At 36.3% G+C, this 17577-nt stretch overlaps 1 protein-coding gene across 1 annotated transcript in view; it reads right to left on the bottom strand.

Moving 5' to 3' along the window:
• Positions 1 to 1274: 1274 nt before the first annotated feature.
• The window catches only part of Gabra1 (gamma-aminobutyric acid type A receptor subunit alpha1), a 48309-nt gene continuing 32006 nt past the window's right edge, over positions 1275 to 17577 (bottom strand). Inside the window, exons 7-9 of the mRNA XM_026395373.2 lie at positions 8342 to 8494; positions 3383 to 3585; positions 1275 to 1586 (exon numbers count right to left, since the gene is read on the bottom strand). Coding sequence (XP_026251158.1) covers positions 1275 to 1586; positions 3383 to 3585; positions 8342 to 8494 — 668 coding nt within the window. The remainder of the gene's footprint in view (positions 1587 to 3382; positions 3586 to 8341; positions 8495 to 17577) is intronic.

The raw sequence follows: 17577 nt of genomic DNA, 5'->3' as shown, positions 1-17577 counted from the left end.
ACTGATCTACCGTTGAACACTGGACAACAGTTTGGAATTATCAGCTTTGTCTACATAAGTGGACTTCATACCCATATGTTTGAAGTACCATCTGCTTCCTTCAGGCTGTTCTGTTCTTAAATGCAGGCTTTGAATGTATTTCCATAGCATTTAACAACATTTTAACAGCTAAGAGTGGTGATTCCTACATGATATTTTAGGAACATAACTTTAAAAAAAGTAAAAAAATGTACAATCTCATGCTGAATATTTACAGATATAATTTATATATTCTATTTTTTTTGTTTTCTAGTCATAAATTTCAATCTAAAGCTTTTAATGTAGTTATATAAAAGAATACATTCAACAATTCTAGAGCTTGCAAAATATTTTTGCCCCTCTAAAAACATCTCCATAATAAGAATCTAGTGATTGTTGGATGAATGTGTTATCTGAAAATAGGGTGCAAAATAAAAATTAATTATCACTAATTAATTTTTAGTTTCCATTGTGAGAACATCTGTTAAGAGGATGCTTCATAGAGTCTAGTGGTAAAAGCTCAGATGGTAGCAAAGGAGCCTATTTAAAGCATTTCTCTCCACTGAATTAAATGTGCTCTACAATGAGCAATTGCACCTTTGCCTATGAAATTTCCATAAATTTTAAAATAGCATTTTAACAGCAAAATAATGCATTAGAGATTTTTTAAAAGGAGAAAGAATGGGCTTTTTTTTTCTTTTTTCTTTTTTTTAGCTTTGGAAACAAAAATGTTAAAGCTTATACATCAGCTTAAAATACAAACAAAAACATAAGCACACCATAATTTGTGCAATAAATACATAGATTTTTAAATTTTTTCTTCATTAAACATTTATATTTTATTCTTTTAAACACCTTCACACAAAAATATTTTTGACATATACAGTAGTTTTTTAATAATATTTGGAAATATATATCTACAAATGATCTAGGGATTATAGGTAAGCTCTATTTTTCTTCAACTTTTCCTCCTATCATGGGAACTTCTTCCCCTTCCTTTCCTCTCATGTCTGTCTCCTTCTGATATGGTTTTGCTCTCCTGCGTCTTCTCTCAGAATCCTGTCTCCAAGCTGCATATTCTGCTCTGCTCTGGACTGCCACACAGGGGTCTCTTGTTCTTATGTGAATTATGGAAATAAGGAAACCTTTAAATTCTTTTAAGACAGAGGCAATAAAGCAGATGGGAATCACTGCATTAAGAACAGAAAGCCATTCCCAGTTCAGGGGACTAAACGACAGAACACAACTATGAGAACCTATTGATGTGGTGTGGGGGCTTTTAGCTGAGGCTCTCTGTTGAGATATGTAGCCCAATAGACTAAGTTAAAGATTCCAAATAGCAGCGGGAAGGCTATTCTTGACAGGCGGTCAATTTTGCTGACACTGTTAAAGGTTTTCTTGGGCTCCGGTGGTTTCGTTTCCGGCTTGACTTCTTTGGGTTCTATGGTTGCACTTTTAGCAATGGTGGCTAAGCCGGGGTCACCCCTGGCCAAGTTAGGGGTGTAGCTTGTTGCTGTTGGAGCGTAAGTGTTGTTTTTCTTAATGAGAGGATCTTTCACCTTCTTTGGCTGTAGAAAGGAAGAATTTGGTTTAGTAAACCATGAGAAGCAGAAGTGTCAGCTGTTCAGTAAAGTGGACCTTGGTTGGGGACCCAAAGCTGAGTTTTATCCAAAATTTTAGGAATATAACGGATGACGGTCTTTTGGGATAAATTAAAATCGTAGATAATATTTTACACCCTCTTTTATCAAGAGGTGGAATCTATTTCATTGCTCATTGGATATACAACGGACTAGTGACTTTTGAGTATTGATTACTATGCACCCTGAGGATCCTAAACTCAAAAGGCTTGTCAGTGTCAGCCTTGAGTTTCTGGAAATTGCCTCTGCCAAGTGAAGAACCTCAGAGAAGACGGCTGAATGGCCAGAGCCCATGTGCAGTGACAGGTCCAGCTGATGAGCAGGATCAGGCATCAGCCTCTGAGAGAGACCCTCATAGATCTTCTAGCCTGAATGGAGTTTCCAGCTGACTGCAATCATGTGAGCAAGCCCAGGTCACACTAAAGAAATACCAAAGGGTTGTTTCTAGGATAAAATCTAGCATCGTGAGCAAGTAATTTGCTGTTATTGCTGAACCAATTATTATATGAATGAAGAAAACTTGATATTCCAAATGAGCAAATAATACAGCAGAGACAAGCTGGGAAGGCAACTCAGTTGCAGACTACTTGCCCAGCATGCGTGAGACTTTGGGTTTCATCTCCATAAATGTAAATAAATAGATAAAAGGATAAATAAAAAAATAAAGCAAGCAGGGTCATTTAGGGTATCTTGAATTCAATGCCTGTTCAATTATCTCTGCTCAAAAGTGTCATCTGTGCAATGATTGACATCTAGAGCACTTCCCCATTTTCTTTCATAGAGACAGTCCTAAAAAGTGATCATGATTTAGAACTATGCAATCCAACACAGTTACCACTTAACCATGTGTGCTACTTGAAATGTAACTAGTCTGACTTGAGACGTACCATAAATACAAAATATACAAAAGATTTTGAAGACTAAGCATGAACACAATACAATGAAATATATTTCCTTAATAATGTTTCATATGGATTACATGTTATGAAGCTAATATATTTTATTTACTGAAGTATATTATTAAATTCAATAATAAAGTTCCCTTGTTTGTTTATACTCTTAAATTGAGACTATTAGAAAATCTTAAATCACATATGTGGCTTACATTTTTTGGCTTACACTATATTTCTGCAGGACAATACAATTCTGAGAGTGTGTTTTCCATTCTTTGGTTTGCACTGAATTATGCAAACATTTATAAAGAGAAAATATGCCTGTCTTTGACTTCATTGAAAACTGGGGCTAGTTCATATTGCAAACTCAATTAAATTAAATCATTACAGCAAAGAATTTATGATCAAAGTGATCAGGCTTGGAAAACAACCAAAAGACAATGATTTTCACATTATAAAATTTATAGTAGACTTGATGCAGAAGGTATTTAGGTAAGTTCATTTGCTTCTAATGTCAGACTGGTTAAAACTGTTCTCAAATCTCAGAGATCATAGAAGAGCATATTCAAGTAGAAATGTTTACCTTCCTATCTCTCTTACCTCTCCTTCACTCTACCTACACTCCTACTCACCCAAACAACCTCTCCTTTAAACATTAAAATTATATCTTCACTTTGTCATTAACACACACACACACACACACACACACACACACACACACACAAAGAATCCTCACTACCCGCCTCTGCTTGCTTCATCAAATTCCCTGGGCCCAAGTATTCCAACCTAAAGGTTGAAAAAGGCATAACAGTGAACTAGTAAGGTCTTTACCTTCTCTGGAACCACACTTTTGCCATCCCATGCATAACCTCTCTTGGTGAAATAGTTTACTGTGGCAAACTCAATCAGAGCCGAGAACACAAAGGCATAGCACACGGCAATAAACCAATCCATAGCTGTTGCGTAAGCCACCTTAGGGAGGGAATTCCTGGCGCTGATACTTAAAGTTGTCATGGTCAGCACAGTTGTTACTCCTATAAGAAAAGAAATTAAGTGTGTGGGTTCATAATACAAAATTTCATGCCTGGAAATCAATCTACTTGTGCAAAGGGAATCAATAGTATCAAGGACCAAATATGGATTTTCTTTCGTCCTAGTTTGGTTTGGGATGAGGGAATACTAATTTAACCCCATTGTAGGGTGTGGTTTGTGGTATAGCAGTTCTAAGGGGGACAGTCTGTCAGGGAGCTTATTAACAGGATCATGAAGTACTCTAAATGGGCACCTTATACAGTTTCTTAGGTAGCATAGGAAATAACATTTTTCACTGTACCCAACACTTGAAATATAAATGATAGATCTTCAATGCCTTGGGTTCATTAAAAAAAATGAGTTCTTCAGTTTTGTTTAATATTCTGTATCCCAAGTGTAGAAACTGGAAAGCCAATGACATCTTGGTAATTGATAGATAATTAAATAATTTTAGATAAAGATTTGCCACATTAATACATCTTCTCTTACAATGTTTTGTTCTGATTCTAAAATTGACTCATTTGAAGAAAGTCTTGGAACCAATGTATGCATATACAGCAAGTTACATAAGTTTATATGTATAAAACCTTATACATATATAATGTTCCCTTTATTCACAGAATAAAAGTTTTGTTCCTTTCTTATGGTCAGACAGCTAAAAGTTAGCAAAACTAAATTTTGAACGTGTTTATCTGATTCAAATATCTAAGACTTTTTTTTCTCCTTTATGCTAATGCTGCCTAATCTTTCCTACTCTGCAACTTTAAACCATGTGATTAAAATGACCCATGTTTAAGGTCAAAGCATTTTCAAGCCAGGTCTTTTTAGTCTATTTAGATAGTCAGATGCACTGGCATGTGAAAGATGATATCCTTTAATGTTCATTCAACAAATCAATGCTGTTAATGTCAGCCTACTATATGTAATGCACCGTATTAGATATAAGGTACTAAGTACAATACTATAATGTCCCTTTCAAGGCATTTGAAAATGCTTAAAAACAATTCAAAATAACTTAGTCATAAGGGATCGTAATCCATGTCATTGGAAATGGCCAGACTTTTTCTAATGACTAGGCCCAATCTTAGTATTTAGTAGGTTTGTAGAAAATAGGTTTGTAGACACTGAGAGGGACCCCAGTCTCCACATGTGCAAAATGGATGATTTGTTTTTCATTCTCTTTATTGTCTACACCACCACTGAATCTCTCCAAGGGAAATTTCTGTCCAGTCACTCACAAGATTTTTAGATTTTTGTGAGAATTAAATGCAATATTCAAAGTAATTTTAAGTATTTTCTATTACTCATTGCTGTGGAAAGTATTGTCATCCATGTGTCTAAAACATAAATTTGTGATTCCTTCTTTTGATTCATTATAGAAAATTAGTAGGATCATAGAGCTTCTAGATGGCTAATGTTTTAGGTTGCTTTAAGTTGATCAGTATTCTTTGGTTTTTTTTTGGATTTCAAGGTGGATTCCACTACAATAGGAAGTTAAATTATTAACTAAAACAATGAAATTTTTATTAAATTTTATTTTAGACACATGGTTAGGGTTGTAAGAAATAGATCTTTTTTTTAGCTCTGGAGGGATTTCAGAAAAACTGGGGGAAATATCAATTTTATGTAATTGACAAACAGTTTAAGAAATATTGACTGGGGAACTGCCCCCAAATTTACATATTGATATTAACTAGAGCAAACAACAAGGTAATTAAAAGTCAGTATATTTGGGGAACACAACAATCCAGTTTCTAAGCTCAATTCTATAATTGCTGAATTACCTTGAGAAAAGTGTCTAACAATCTTTAGCTTCTGAGTTTTATTTTTCCTTTGCTAATTGATTTTATTAAGTCTAATGCAGAGGGAAAGTGTAGTGTGGATTAGAAATAAGATAATGTAATAAAGTGTTCAGTAATTAGTCTGATACTTACTAAGGGCAAAACTAATGTTTATTTTTTAATAAATCTCTAGTAAAGTTATTTTTTTAAAAAAATTTGCTTTATGTAGGCTGTGTTCAGAACTAATTTGACAATGGGTATTTCACCAAATGTATCCATCAATCAAGATCATTCATGAACAGCATCAAGAGAGGGATGGGTATGTTTGTGGTATTGCAATTCCTGCTGTAGAGAAAAAGAAAGGAACAAAAAAGTACTTTACAGCTTTTATATTCCAAGAATTAAGCCTGACAATTTATATAGTTTGTTTTCCTAATTTAATTATTTATTTTAATTTTATTATTGTTGCTACTTTTTATGAGAAGGGCTCTTGCTCTGCTGCCCAGGTTGACCTCAAATCCCTGCATTCAAGCATTCTGGCTGCCTCAGCCTTCAAAGCTCTGGCACCACAGGTGTTTGCCTGGCATCATTTAAATCTTTAAGTAACACTACTTTACTTTCTTGTCTTTTCCCTTCAGAGACTGTGAAAGCTCAGAACAACGAAGCAATTTGGTCAACATCATAGTGCTGGTAGGTGAAGAGATTGAACCTATAACTTGGATCTTTTTGGAGGAAAATTTATATGACAACATTGCCTCCAATTAAAAGTGAGCACATGAAGCCAAAAGTATGATCTTTTATGACATATAATAGACTTCAACTTGGTTGAATTCTGGATTCCTTTTAATAAAGTGCTAAAAAAAATACAACATTTTTTATTTTTTTTTTTCCTTTTAGTATTTCTTGAAAAACCATTGATTCACTCCGGGATCTACAGAAACCAGAACAACATACTGAGTCCAGATTAAAAAGAATAGGAAAAAAAAAAAAAAAAGAATAGAGGGGCTGGGGTTGTGGCTCAGAGGTACAGTGCTTGCCTAGCACATGCAAGGTTCTGGGTTCAATCCTCAGCACCACATAAAAATAAATAAATAAAATAAGGGTCTTGTGTCCAACTACAAAGAAAGAAAGAAAGAAAGAAAGAAAGAAAGAAAGAAAGAAAGAAAGAAAGAAAGAAAAGAAACATTCATTCTAAATGGTCTAGGAATATTGTACTTGTGATTTCACTGAACTTATACATTAGAAACTTATAACTTGATACACAGAAATACTTGTCACCGCTGAGTTTATAGATATGTACTTATGTTCACCAAAAGGGCACCAGTCAATTGAAATGTAAGTTTGTTGAAAATGTTAAGAACAATGTTTATGACTTATAGACATTCTGAAATGCTTTGGAGAATTTTCAAATAGAAGGGGCAGTATTTGTTGCAGTGAGAGTGTGAAAGGCCAGCATTTAAAAAAAGAAAGAGAAAGAAAAAAAGAAAAAAATATATATATATATGTATATAAATATATATTCACTATATTGCTGGGCTATTTCTTCAAAAATAGAATAAAGCAAAGCACATAAAATAAATAAGTTGTGTGATCCAATTTGTTTTTTATTTCCTGGTGAATAAAAGACTCAAATGGTATATACCAATAGAGGCAAACATCTTCCCAAGAGGTCAGTCTTCAGTAGCTTCAATCATTGACAATATTGACAAATGGTCATAAAGAAAAATTAATCTAAAATGATCTGTTCTTTGTCTCTGCTGCTAGAAATCATTCTGCATCTTAATTTAGCTGTGGGCTTAGGCTACCATTGGAGCACCAGAGCATGGATTTGGTGGTTTCCCACCTGGAAGCATTCCAAGTTAAGAAGAAAGTCTCTTTTCTGTCCCATGTGGCAGAATTGCTTTTTTTCTCGGGTAACTGACTTTTTGCTCCTTATATGGAGGTTGATACAAGAATCTATGCACATGGATAATCCTCTCTTTAGATCATAAACTTCTGAAGTCTATTTATTTTGTAGCATTGGGTTTTAAACACAGCAGGTACCTAGATGGCATTTGTGGAGTGAGCCTGGATATCTGTATCATTCCCTAGTGTTCATTTCTAAATGAACAATGCTGACCACACAACTTTGCCATTACAGCAAGATATCGCACAGGTGACAATATTGCATCATAATTAAGGGCCCAGGACCCAGAGCCAAGGGCCCGGGCCTGAATTCTCACTCCTTCACCTAATAGTTTCTGACTTTGGATAGGTCACTTAATCTTGTGTTCTTGTTTGTCGTGTTGGTATAATAGTGATCTTGGTGGTATACAGGATGCTTTTAGGGTTCAATAAGATAACAGGCTAATTGTCAGGGACTACCCTTTTATGAAATGCAAGCTCTAAAATGCTACATTAGATCAGCTTTTCCCTTAGAAAAAAGAAAATAATTTAAATAATTCTTCTCTAGATTACCCTTAACTGGGAAGATTGAAGCTAATAAAGGTTTTAAATTTTAAAAAATAAATTTATAACTCTTCAGGCATGCACACATCAGGTGAAGGTCATTAGTAACATGGTCACCAGTGAGTCTCTGGACTTAAGGCAATCCTGTTTTTATATACATAAGGAAGAAATTCTGTTGATGTTTCCTAAGATTCCCCAAAAACTGCACAGATACATGTTATGAATTCTAAATACTGTTTTCTCTGTACATGTGTTTCATCGAGTATGATGTTTTTTCTGCCTGCTATGTGAAACTATCAAATCAAATGCTCATGAATCCCATCCATTCACAAGCAGTAAAACAGTTTGCTATTTAACAATGTTATTTTTAACCACACTACCTTAGGGATGGCATTTCCGTGAAACTTTCCATTGTATAACTTTAGATTTGAACACATAGCGATCTTTTTTGTTTTTTTCCTTGAAAGGTCACAGACATGGCATAACTTTCCCTCCAAACCTTGGCATGCATGTCTTGACTGACACTTACCAAAGACAGTTCTTGCTGGTACAGACTCTCGGTTGAGCCAGAAGGAGACTTGTGACAGAATGACCGTCATTATGCATGGCAGGTATGTTTGAATAACAAAATAACCAATCTTTCTCTTCAAGTGGAAGTGAGTAGTCATAACAACATACTCTCCTGGAGGGTAAAACAGACAGTGAGGTTGAGCAATTTGACCTTGAAAAGAACCTATTCTGAGGTTTCCTATTAGCAGCAAAGACCTGGAGCTCAGACACATCCTTTCTCCATGTGACATTCAGTCCCTGGAGAGAAAAGCTTCCAAGAGAGAAAAGAGACATTTTAAACACACACAAAAATGGCTCTGTGGATGAGATGGAGGCTCCAGAGGTCTCATGGGTATCCTTACCAACTAACACTGCTGTGTCATATATTTAAGGGACAAACTCTGAGCATATATTCACACATTGGTTTTCCTGATCACAAAGGCAATGCGCTAGGTTCTGTGACCTGCATTAGGGTATTTTAAACAGAACAGATATCCAGGGTGACCTTTGCAAAACAGACTCAGGCTGCTCCTTAGCTGCTCTGGTGGGCAGATCAGTACAGCTGAATTCTACCTCCAACACTTCTTTGGATCTTAGGTGAATAATTTAGTCCGCCTGATCTGCAAAATGCGGAGCAGGGTAGAATTTCATAGTTTTTTACAATCTATATCCTGGAATCACCTGGGAAGCTTTAGAAAGATTCGGTTGTTCCAGTCAGTCCTACTACATTTACAAACCACTCTTTGAATTCTCAGGGAAATCTGGACTTATAATCTGTTTTTCCCCCCACTTCTGGGGATCCACTTGCTGGGCAGGTGCTCTCCCACTACCACTGAGCTACACCCCAGCCCTATACCAGCTTTTGAGCTTGGCCTGCTTCCTAAGCTGAACTGGGAGATGGTAACCTGGGTAGGTACATTCCATGGTCTTTCTATCCTCCAAATCCTGGCTTCATTTATAGGATCTAAGCAGTAGACACAACCTAAATTGCAAGAGGCTTTTATTTTCCTTCATGTGGAATATTTTCAATTACAAATCTTGGAAGTGTTTTAGCCTGATTCACCCAGAAGATATGCTTAGCTCTCTGTGGGTGGGCAGGAGAGAAATAGATGTGTTCTGGATAAGAAAGCATCACTCTATTTAGAACTCGTCCCCACCTTTCTCCTTCTTTCCCCTCCAAACTTCTCCCTTCTTGAGTTAGCATCTTCATCTCAGTTCATGGGCATCTGATCTCAGTCCCTATAATGGGAGGGCAGCTGCTCAGGAACTTTAATCTACAAGACTAAAACCTCTTCCTCATCTTCCAGCTGCTGACTTCCTTCATCACAGCTGAAATTAGTGATGTCCCTATTGTCACTATAGTCCACTCTCGATTCCTGCTTTCCTTTTATCTCTCATTCTCAATTTCTTTTGCTAACTCATTGATAGTTTCAACCAGAAATTTCTTATTGAGTTGTTCATATTTATCAGACGTTGGTTTTCTTATCTCTTAAAAGCAAATGTGGGGGTTCCTGGGTTTCCTTGACTCTGATAATGTATTTTCCATCTCACCCCTGCTCCTACTGCTACCTGTACGTAGGTGTACAGATGGCTGACAAATCTACATCCTTGTGAACAGGCTCTCAAAGTAAAGAGGTATATCCCCAAATCTAAACAGGACTAGTCTCGAATTTTCTGTACTCCCAAGTCAAGGCTAGACAGTAGCTGTCTCACAGATATCGACTTCTCATTGGCACCATCAACTATGTTTAGAATTCATATTAGCTAACTTTTCCCAAAAACAATGAACAGCACATCTCTGTCTATTGCCTCAGGCTGAAAACCAGGAGTCAATCTTAAATAACAGAATGTGCTTTGGAAAGACAGGAAGAAAGGAATCTGTTGGTCAAACAATTTCAGTGTTACCTGTGTGGTATCTTGTAATCTGACCCTGAATATGTCATTGTCACTGCCCTTATTAGCTTTGTAAATTTATTATAATAATCTATTAACTATCATATGTGCCCCCAGTTGCATATTTACTATAAGTTTCCCTAAACTTTCCTGTAAAGTGATTGTTTATATGTGATCGTGTAATCTCATTTTTCCCACCAAAAATATCTTAATGTATTCTCATTGTGATGGTTGATCCTAGTTGTCATCTCTAGTGGACTGAGAGACACCTAGAAAGTTGGCAAAGTACACGTCTGCATGTGTCATTGAGGATGTTTCCAGACACCATTGGAATATGAGTCAGCAAACTGAGCAGAGAACCTGTCTTGAATGTAGGTGGCACCATCCAATAGGCTGGGCCCTGGATGGAACAGCAGGTATGCATAGTAACTCTCCTGCAGGGGTCCACTTTTGCTGCTGCTATTACTCCCCCAACATCAGACTCTACCTTCTTCATACTTCAGATATGGACTTACCCCAGTACCTGCATTATTGGTCTGACCTATACTGAGACTTCCAGGTTTTTGGACTGAGCAGCTTTGCTCCATCACAGGCTCCCTGCCATGATGTTCTACGGCACCACAAGCCCAAAAGCAATGGAGCCAGCTGACTATGGACTGAAACCATGGGCCAATATCTTTCTTACTTTTAAATTCTTTATCTCAAATATTTTATCAGAGTAATAGAAGACTGACTAACATGCCCACTATTCACATCAAGGATTCCTGACCTCTGCACTCTTGGAATTTTGTACTAGATAACTGTTGTAGGAGACTTGTGTTTTATATATTGCACAATGTTTAGCCACATATCTGTCTTCTCCTCACTGGTTGCCAGTAGCAAAGGATGATTTTCCCTTTCCCTATCTATGTTCTTTTCACACTAAGGAACAAATGCCCTAACCCAAATTCAAACCTCTCCACCACATACCTCTAACACATATTACAGGGATTTGTCTCGACACACATTTTCACATTTCAGTATCTTGGTCTACAAGACTCTACTTCACATATTCTATGATGGAATATTTGTTCATTTGTGGTTTGGGCCAAACACAAACACCAGGTCGTGAGTGAAAATAGGAAGACATGTTCTAACAGAAAAGTATATTAGCTTGGAAGGCTATGGACTTGAGTTTAAAATCCAGATCTGCTATTTTCTTGCTATATAGCCTTGGGAAACTCATGCAAGCCTCTATTTTCTGATCTACAAAATAGTGGAAACTGTGATAGAGCAGAATGAAAACTAAGAGATCTAATTAGGATGACACTACAATAAAATAAGTTTCAGTTCCTTTCTTCATTTTCTTCACCCCCCTCCAAAACAGAATTGAAGGAACTATCAATCAGAATCAGTGGAGCTACTGGCAGAAGAGATGCATTCATTGTTTACAGATGCAAGTAACCAGTGCATTTACTTATTTATTTCATCACTGTTATTAATGGTCAGACTGGCTATTAACCAAGCACTTCTTAAGTGCTTTATTTATAGCTCTTGTTTATATTTATAATAAGATCTCAGACTTTGTATTTTAGTTATTTATATGTATATTCCTCCCACCAAACAGAAAGCTAACTGTGCACAGGGCACCTCCTTGGGATACACCATGACCTCACAGATTGTCAGTATCTGGTTCCTATCAGTGGTGAAAAGGTAGCTTAAGGGCTCTCTATCCCTACACAGTCTATGAGCGTCTCTGTCTTGAAAGGAAAACAAAGCATTAACTAATAATTGTCTTTTATATTTTTTTCTTATGTACTTCTGGTGATGTCTGTAAGGTCATTTGAAGGACAAGTAAGTGATCCAAGTTTGAGGGAAAAAAATGCAGAGAACCAATTTCCCCAGAGTTTTCATCTAACATGTAGTCTTGGGTGGACAAATCCATGTTATAATTCACCATCTCAGGGTACACATTATTATTCCTAACCATTCACTCACTTGTGGCCTGTAAAATGTCATCAGCTCAAAGAAAAAAAATTCCATCTTCCCTATAATGTCAGTAAGAAGAATGTCTACATCTACTCCATTATCTTTTGTTATTGGAATCTGGCATTTTTGTGAAGATTGTGAAAAGAATATGATTTCTTGATATCTAAAGAGCCATTATTTGACATCATATTTATTTTACTTTATAAACAACCTTCATTCCCTAACAGATTGGAGAAAGAATAGAAGGGCTTTCAGTATTTTGAAACCTTCTTTCTAAACTAAATTAAAACTAAGAAGTTTATTTATTGGCACAAAACTTTTAGATAAGGGAAGGAAACGATAGCAACATCAGAATCAAGTTGTAATCATTTAAATATGAAAGGAAAAAAAGACAACATCAGAAAGCCCCACTCTCCTATATTAGATTGAAAGAGTCTAGACAATAAGGGCTTATGCGCTAAGCATGTCAATTTCTTTTCCTCTAATTCAACGGTCTAGAAGAATGGCAATTCAAATATCTTTGCACAACATCTATCCCTGAGGGAATCTTGTAAATCAGATGTGACAATGTTTCTGATATATTACAATATAAAATTAAGGAAAATGGAAGAAAAATAATGGGATATAATTTTGCAAAATGCTATTAAGGGCTTGTGTAGAGCTGACTTCTAATCTTTGCTTCTTCCAATGTTAGTTACTAAAAGATTACTACCTTGCTTAGCTTTACTTGGCTTCAGTTTCTTGACATGTCGAATTCATGAGATAGTAGTTAGCTATCCTGCCATGCTTTAAGGCTAAAAACAAATAATAGATGTAGAAAAAAACAAAAATCCTAAGTCCTACACAAATTAACAATGTGAAGATGGAAAAGGCAGCTATATATGTTCTCTCCAGCTTGGGAAATCAAATGTCCAGATAGTGAATAAAATTTTATTGGGCACTGATTCCTTCTACAGCTATCATGTGCCTTCTAAGTTTTTAAAATTCAATCTTTTCTATAAACACGATTCTTTAAAAAGAAATGATGTATCATAATATTACAGACGGGTGGGGTGGCTGGGGGTCTTTTAATAACTGCTTCAAATGGTACTGAAATAGAAATAAGGAGAAAGAGAAATAAGGAAATAAGTCTACAGTGCTGGGTTACTTCACCTTTCTGAGCCATTTTTCACGCTTGAATTCTAAAGTGACTGACCAGATAACCACAGTCTTTTTTTCCTCTAGATCTCTAAGTTTATAATTATTTCCCTGGAGATCATGTATGAAGCTTTATAAATGGTAGCCCTTGAGGTGCCTGTGGTGAGTGCTGACCACCACTGTCACTTCATGATCAAAGACAGTTGCAGTCCTCATTGTTTTGACATTGCAAGGTCATCCTTAAATCAACTCATTCAGAGGAGTCTCTTTAGCTCAGAAAAAAGGGCCCCACAATTCTTCTTAGCCATTTTATTCTGAAGATAAATAAATGATCGTCATTCAGGAGAAACAGCTTATTGCCAAACAAATCATGATTTTCTTTAAACAAATTTACTTTGGTGAATACAGAGAGCTTCCAGTCATCATTATATGTTTTAAAAACCTTTTATGTCATTGCATTCTCATTGTTTTCTTTACACCAGTATCTTTCTTATGACTAATGGCCAATCAATTTTTTTTTTTATGTGTAAGTTACATCTCATGCCCTTGAATCACTGTTGTCATTTTTGAATGAACTCCCCTTAAAACTTTGCTTAGGAAATGTCATGTGATGAGATGTTAGGAGAAGGGGTCTTGCCTAGAATCTGGGTCCAAACTTTCTTCCCCAATACTTCTAGCAGAAAAGACCTCCTTCTCCATTTCTTCACCACTTAACTTTTGTATTAGCTCTGCCATGACCACAAATAGTAACATCTGCTATTTTCTGCCTGGTTTTTACACAGCAGACCCTGTTCCTAGTGATTGACATGCATTTTCTCATTTCAAATTCACAATAGTTCATGAAGCATATACCAACTATGAGTAAAGATGAATAAAGATACGAGAATATTTGCCAAAAGGAACAATTCATTAGTGCTCAAGCCCACAATATAGCCCTTGTTACATAATTCCGGAATTTACCTCCCTAACTGTGCTTCCCTGTATCACATGTCTGTGTTGCCTCTTACTCTTGTGCTTTGTAATTGAAAAGCACACTCTGTAGCAGACAGCTCAGATCCAAACCACAGATCCTCCTCCTCCCAGCTGTGTGATCTTGGAAAACTAATTAAACCCTGCTGTGCCTCAAATTCCCATCTACAAAACCAGGATAACAATACTGCAAAACCCCTAGGATTTCATGAGGATCAAAGATGAGAATACCGGCTATAATGTTAGCTACTTATATCACTCAACCAGGAGCTTCTTGAGGGTAAGGGCTGTGTGTCTTTCATCTCTCCTATCCAGGCTCAATCACAAGTTGGAAGCAATAAAACATACACACACACAAACACACAAACACGCACACACACACACACACAACCCTGATTGAAGGAATAAGTGGATAAATGAATGAGTAATAGAAAACTATATTGGATTTGAAAGCCCATGATAATTTATCCTTTCTATGTGCATATAATGATTTTGCTCCACCAGGTGATTTAAGTATCCTTCAAAGTGAGACACTAGTGAATTTTCTTCCCCTAAATTTGATGGCAGACTCCAAGGAAGGGATTGCATCTCTAATGTGTTTGCACTGAAATAAATAAATATATATATATATATATATAGTGTTAGAATTCCCATCATTTCCCCTTTGGTGTCAACGAAAATGACTGGAGGTATTCTGACCTGGGATTGTGTGCTTACGTGTTCAAATGTGTGCTGGTGGCAGGCGAGCAGGACACCCTCTAACCTTGTCAGAGGTGATCTGAACTCATCATCCCCCAAGGAGAACTCCAAGGAAGACAAAGATGTCCCTTATCTACCCATTCTCATTGGGAGGCTAGCTCTTATCATCATTTTCTAGTGTTCTGGTAAAAAAGGGGAAGGGGTATTTCACTCAATGCCAGTTATCTTAGTGTTTTCAGGGCTACACGAAGAGATGTGACACAGAGCACTGAAGACCTTACACCACTTCTTTGTTTCTTTCCCTTTAAATCTACTTGGGTGGATTACTGATGAGCTGAATTCAATGTCCTATTTGGAGTTGAACACATGCATCAAACTGAGCGTCTATCCTTGAGATATTATTCTCCCTCTTCCCCAATACTCCTAAGGGAATAACAGGGGAAAGTTCCTGTTTCATACAGGCAAACTAGCTGTCCCATCACAGACTGACCACTTCTGATAGACCCAATTTTCTTTCTTTTTCTTTTTTTCTTTTCTTTCTTTCTTTCTTTTTTTTTTTTTTTTTTTTTTTTTTTTTTGAGTAACTGGAATGCAGTTAGTTTGGATCCTTAGGAAATGAACTTGGGATGGATTAGGATGTGGCTCAATGGTAGAGAGCTTGCCTAGCATGCACAAGGCCTTCGGTTCAATCCCCAGCATTGAAAAATAAAAATTAAAAAAAAAGAAGAAAGAAAGAAATAATTGTGAGGGAGCTTTTGGTATCTGTCTAACAAAGCCAATTAATTTTGCATACCTGGTAACTGGGGCCTAAAGTTGGTTGCAGTGACACGCTGAAGGTTGCTAGGGATAGAAGCAGAGTGGAGGCCTTGCTCCTCTGAGCCAACGTCCAGGCTTGCACACTGTTGCATACATACTTTTAAATTTGAATGCTTTTCCTGACATACTCCAACTTCCATTTTAATAATAAAGGTGGCCTTTTTGTACCACAAAATGTCTGCATCTATTATTTGAAATGCCCTTGGCTTAGAACTGTGATTATTTGTCTCTCACCAGATGTAGACTCGCAAAATGAAAAGCCAACTTCTGAAGCAATCCTTCCTTAAATATTCTAGTCTATCTTCATTTATCTATTTTTTTATTAATTCAAAATATTTATTCAGTGCCTCCTATGTCTCAGCTATTACAGAAAATAATAGAGGTACAGAGGACAGACATTGTCTCTGCTCTCACAGAAATGTTAATCACAGTGCTTACCATCCATTTGGATAATTATGGTGTACGTGTTCATGTGCTCTTAGACTTTGGATTCCATGAGAGCAAGACCTCTGCCTTGTCTGTCATTGACTCTCTAGCGCCTGTCATAACATCCAGGTTATAAGAGTGTTAGATGTTTAAGAAGTAAACACCGACTTTTTTTTAGTATCGTTTTCAATACAGAATGTTTTGAAAGAGAAAAATCTTCAGCCCTTTCAATGTTTGGGATATGTTCAGGATTAGAGCTACAGCTACTGCATGCCATTTTGATCACCTACCATGTAATATTCTGCAGTATTTCATACTATCTCATCTTTAATGCAAAGCTATGACTTTCCTATTCCTTAGATGAGAATACAGTTTCTGTTTGGATAAACGACTTGTCAAAAGTAACAAGACTTCTAAAAAATAGGACCAGGACTTGAGTCTCCATCTTACAGCTCAACTCAGGACCTACTACCACTCCATTTCTAATAAAAGCCAAGCTGAGGAACATTGTTGCCCATATATTTTTAAACAAGCAGCATAAATATGTAAGGTTCTAAGGTAGCTATGGAAGCTTTGAAAGAAACGAAAGACAGATCCAATTAAGCAGAACTCACCAACAATCACAGTTAAGAGATATCAACTTATTATTTGAAGGTGTTGGAATTATGAGAGTCCCAAGATAAAGTCTGAAATCTAACAAAAACGTTTTTTCTGATGAAAATCGTATTAAAAATTGTACAAAATAATCTTTCTTTACTAATCCCAAATCAAAATGAATAGACAAATGCAAATTATATAAGACATTCATAAAAATAATTGTTGGTTCATATTAAATATTTCAGTAATTACACATTTTAAAATATTGAGCTTGGTGGGTGTAAGTTTTCTTAATTTTTGAATTCCATCTTTTAGTTATAGCTATTCTGGCTTGAAGATCACATTCTCAGATAGTAAAAGATAGTTATTCACATAATTAACCCTTAGTGTTTGAAACGCTTTAAGAACTCAGATATGGCTTTCTAATAGTATCTAAGCTAGTTCCAAGAATATCATTTAGTGAATCACAACACTCCAAAGGAGGGTACCCTACCTACTTTCAGTTCCAACATGGAGGATCAGTACCATGACTACAGCTCCATTGACTTTAGCTGTGGAAGATCTTTGGCTAAATCCACAAATAGATTTATAGAATGAATTGTTTTACTTATTTATTCATTTATTGGTACTGAGGACTAAACTCCAAGGCACTCAAACACTGAGCCACATGCCCAGCCTTATTTTGTATTTCATTTAAAGACAGGGTCTTAC

This window comes from Urocitellus parryii, chromosome 1, assembly GCF_045843805.1.
Source record: "Urocitellus parryii isolate mUroPar1 chromosome 1, mUroPar1.hap1, whole genome shotgun sequence".
Lineage (NCBI taxonomy): Eukaryota > Metazoa > Chordata > Mammalia > Rodentia > Sciuridae > Urocitellus > Urocitellus parryii.
The sequence above is the reverse complement of the archived record's forward strand: the minus strand, read 5'-3'. Positions and strand labels throughout refer to the sequence as shown.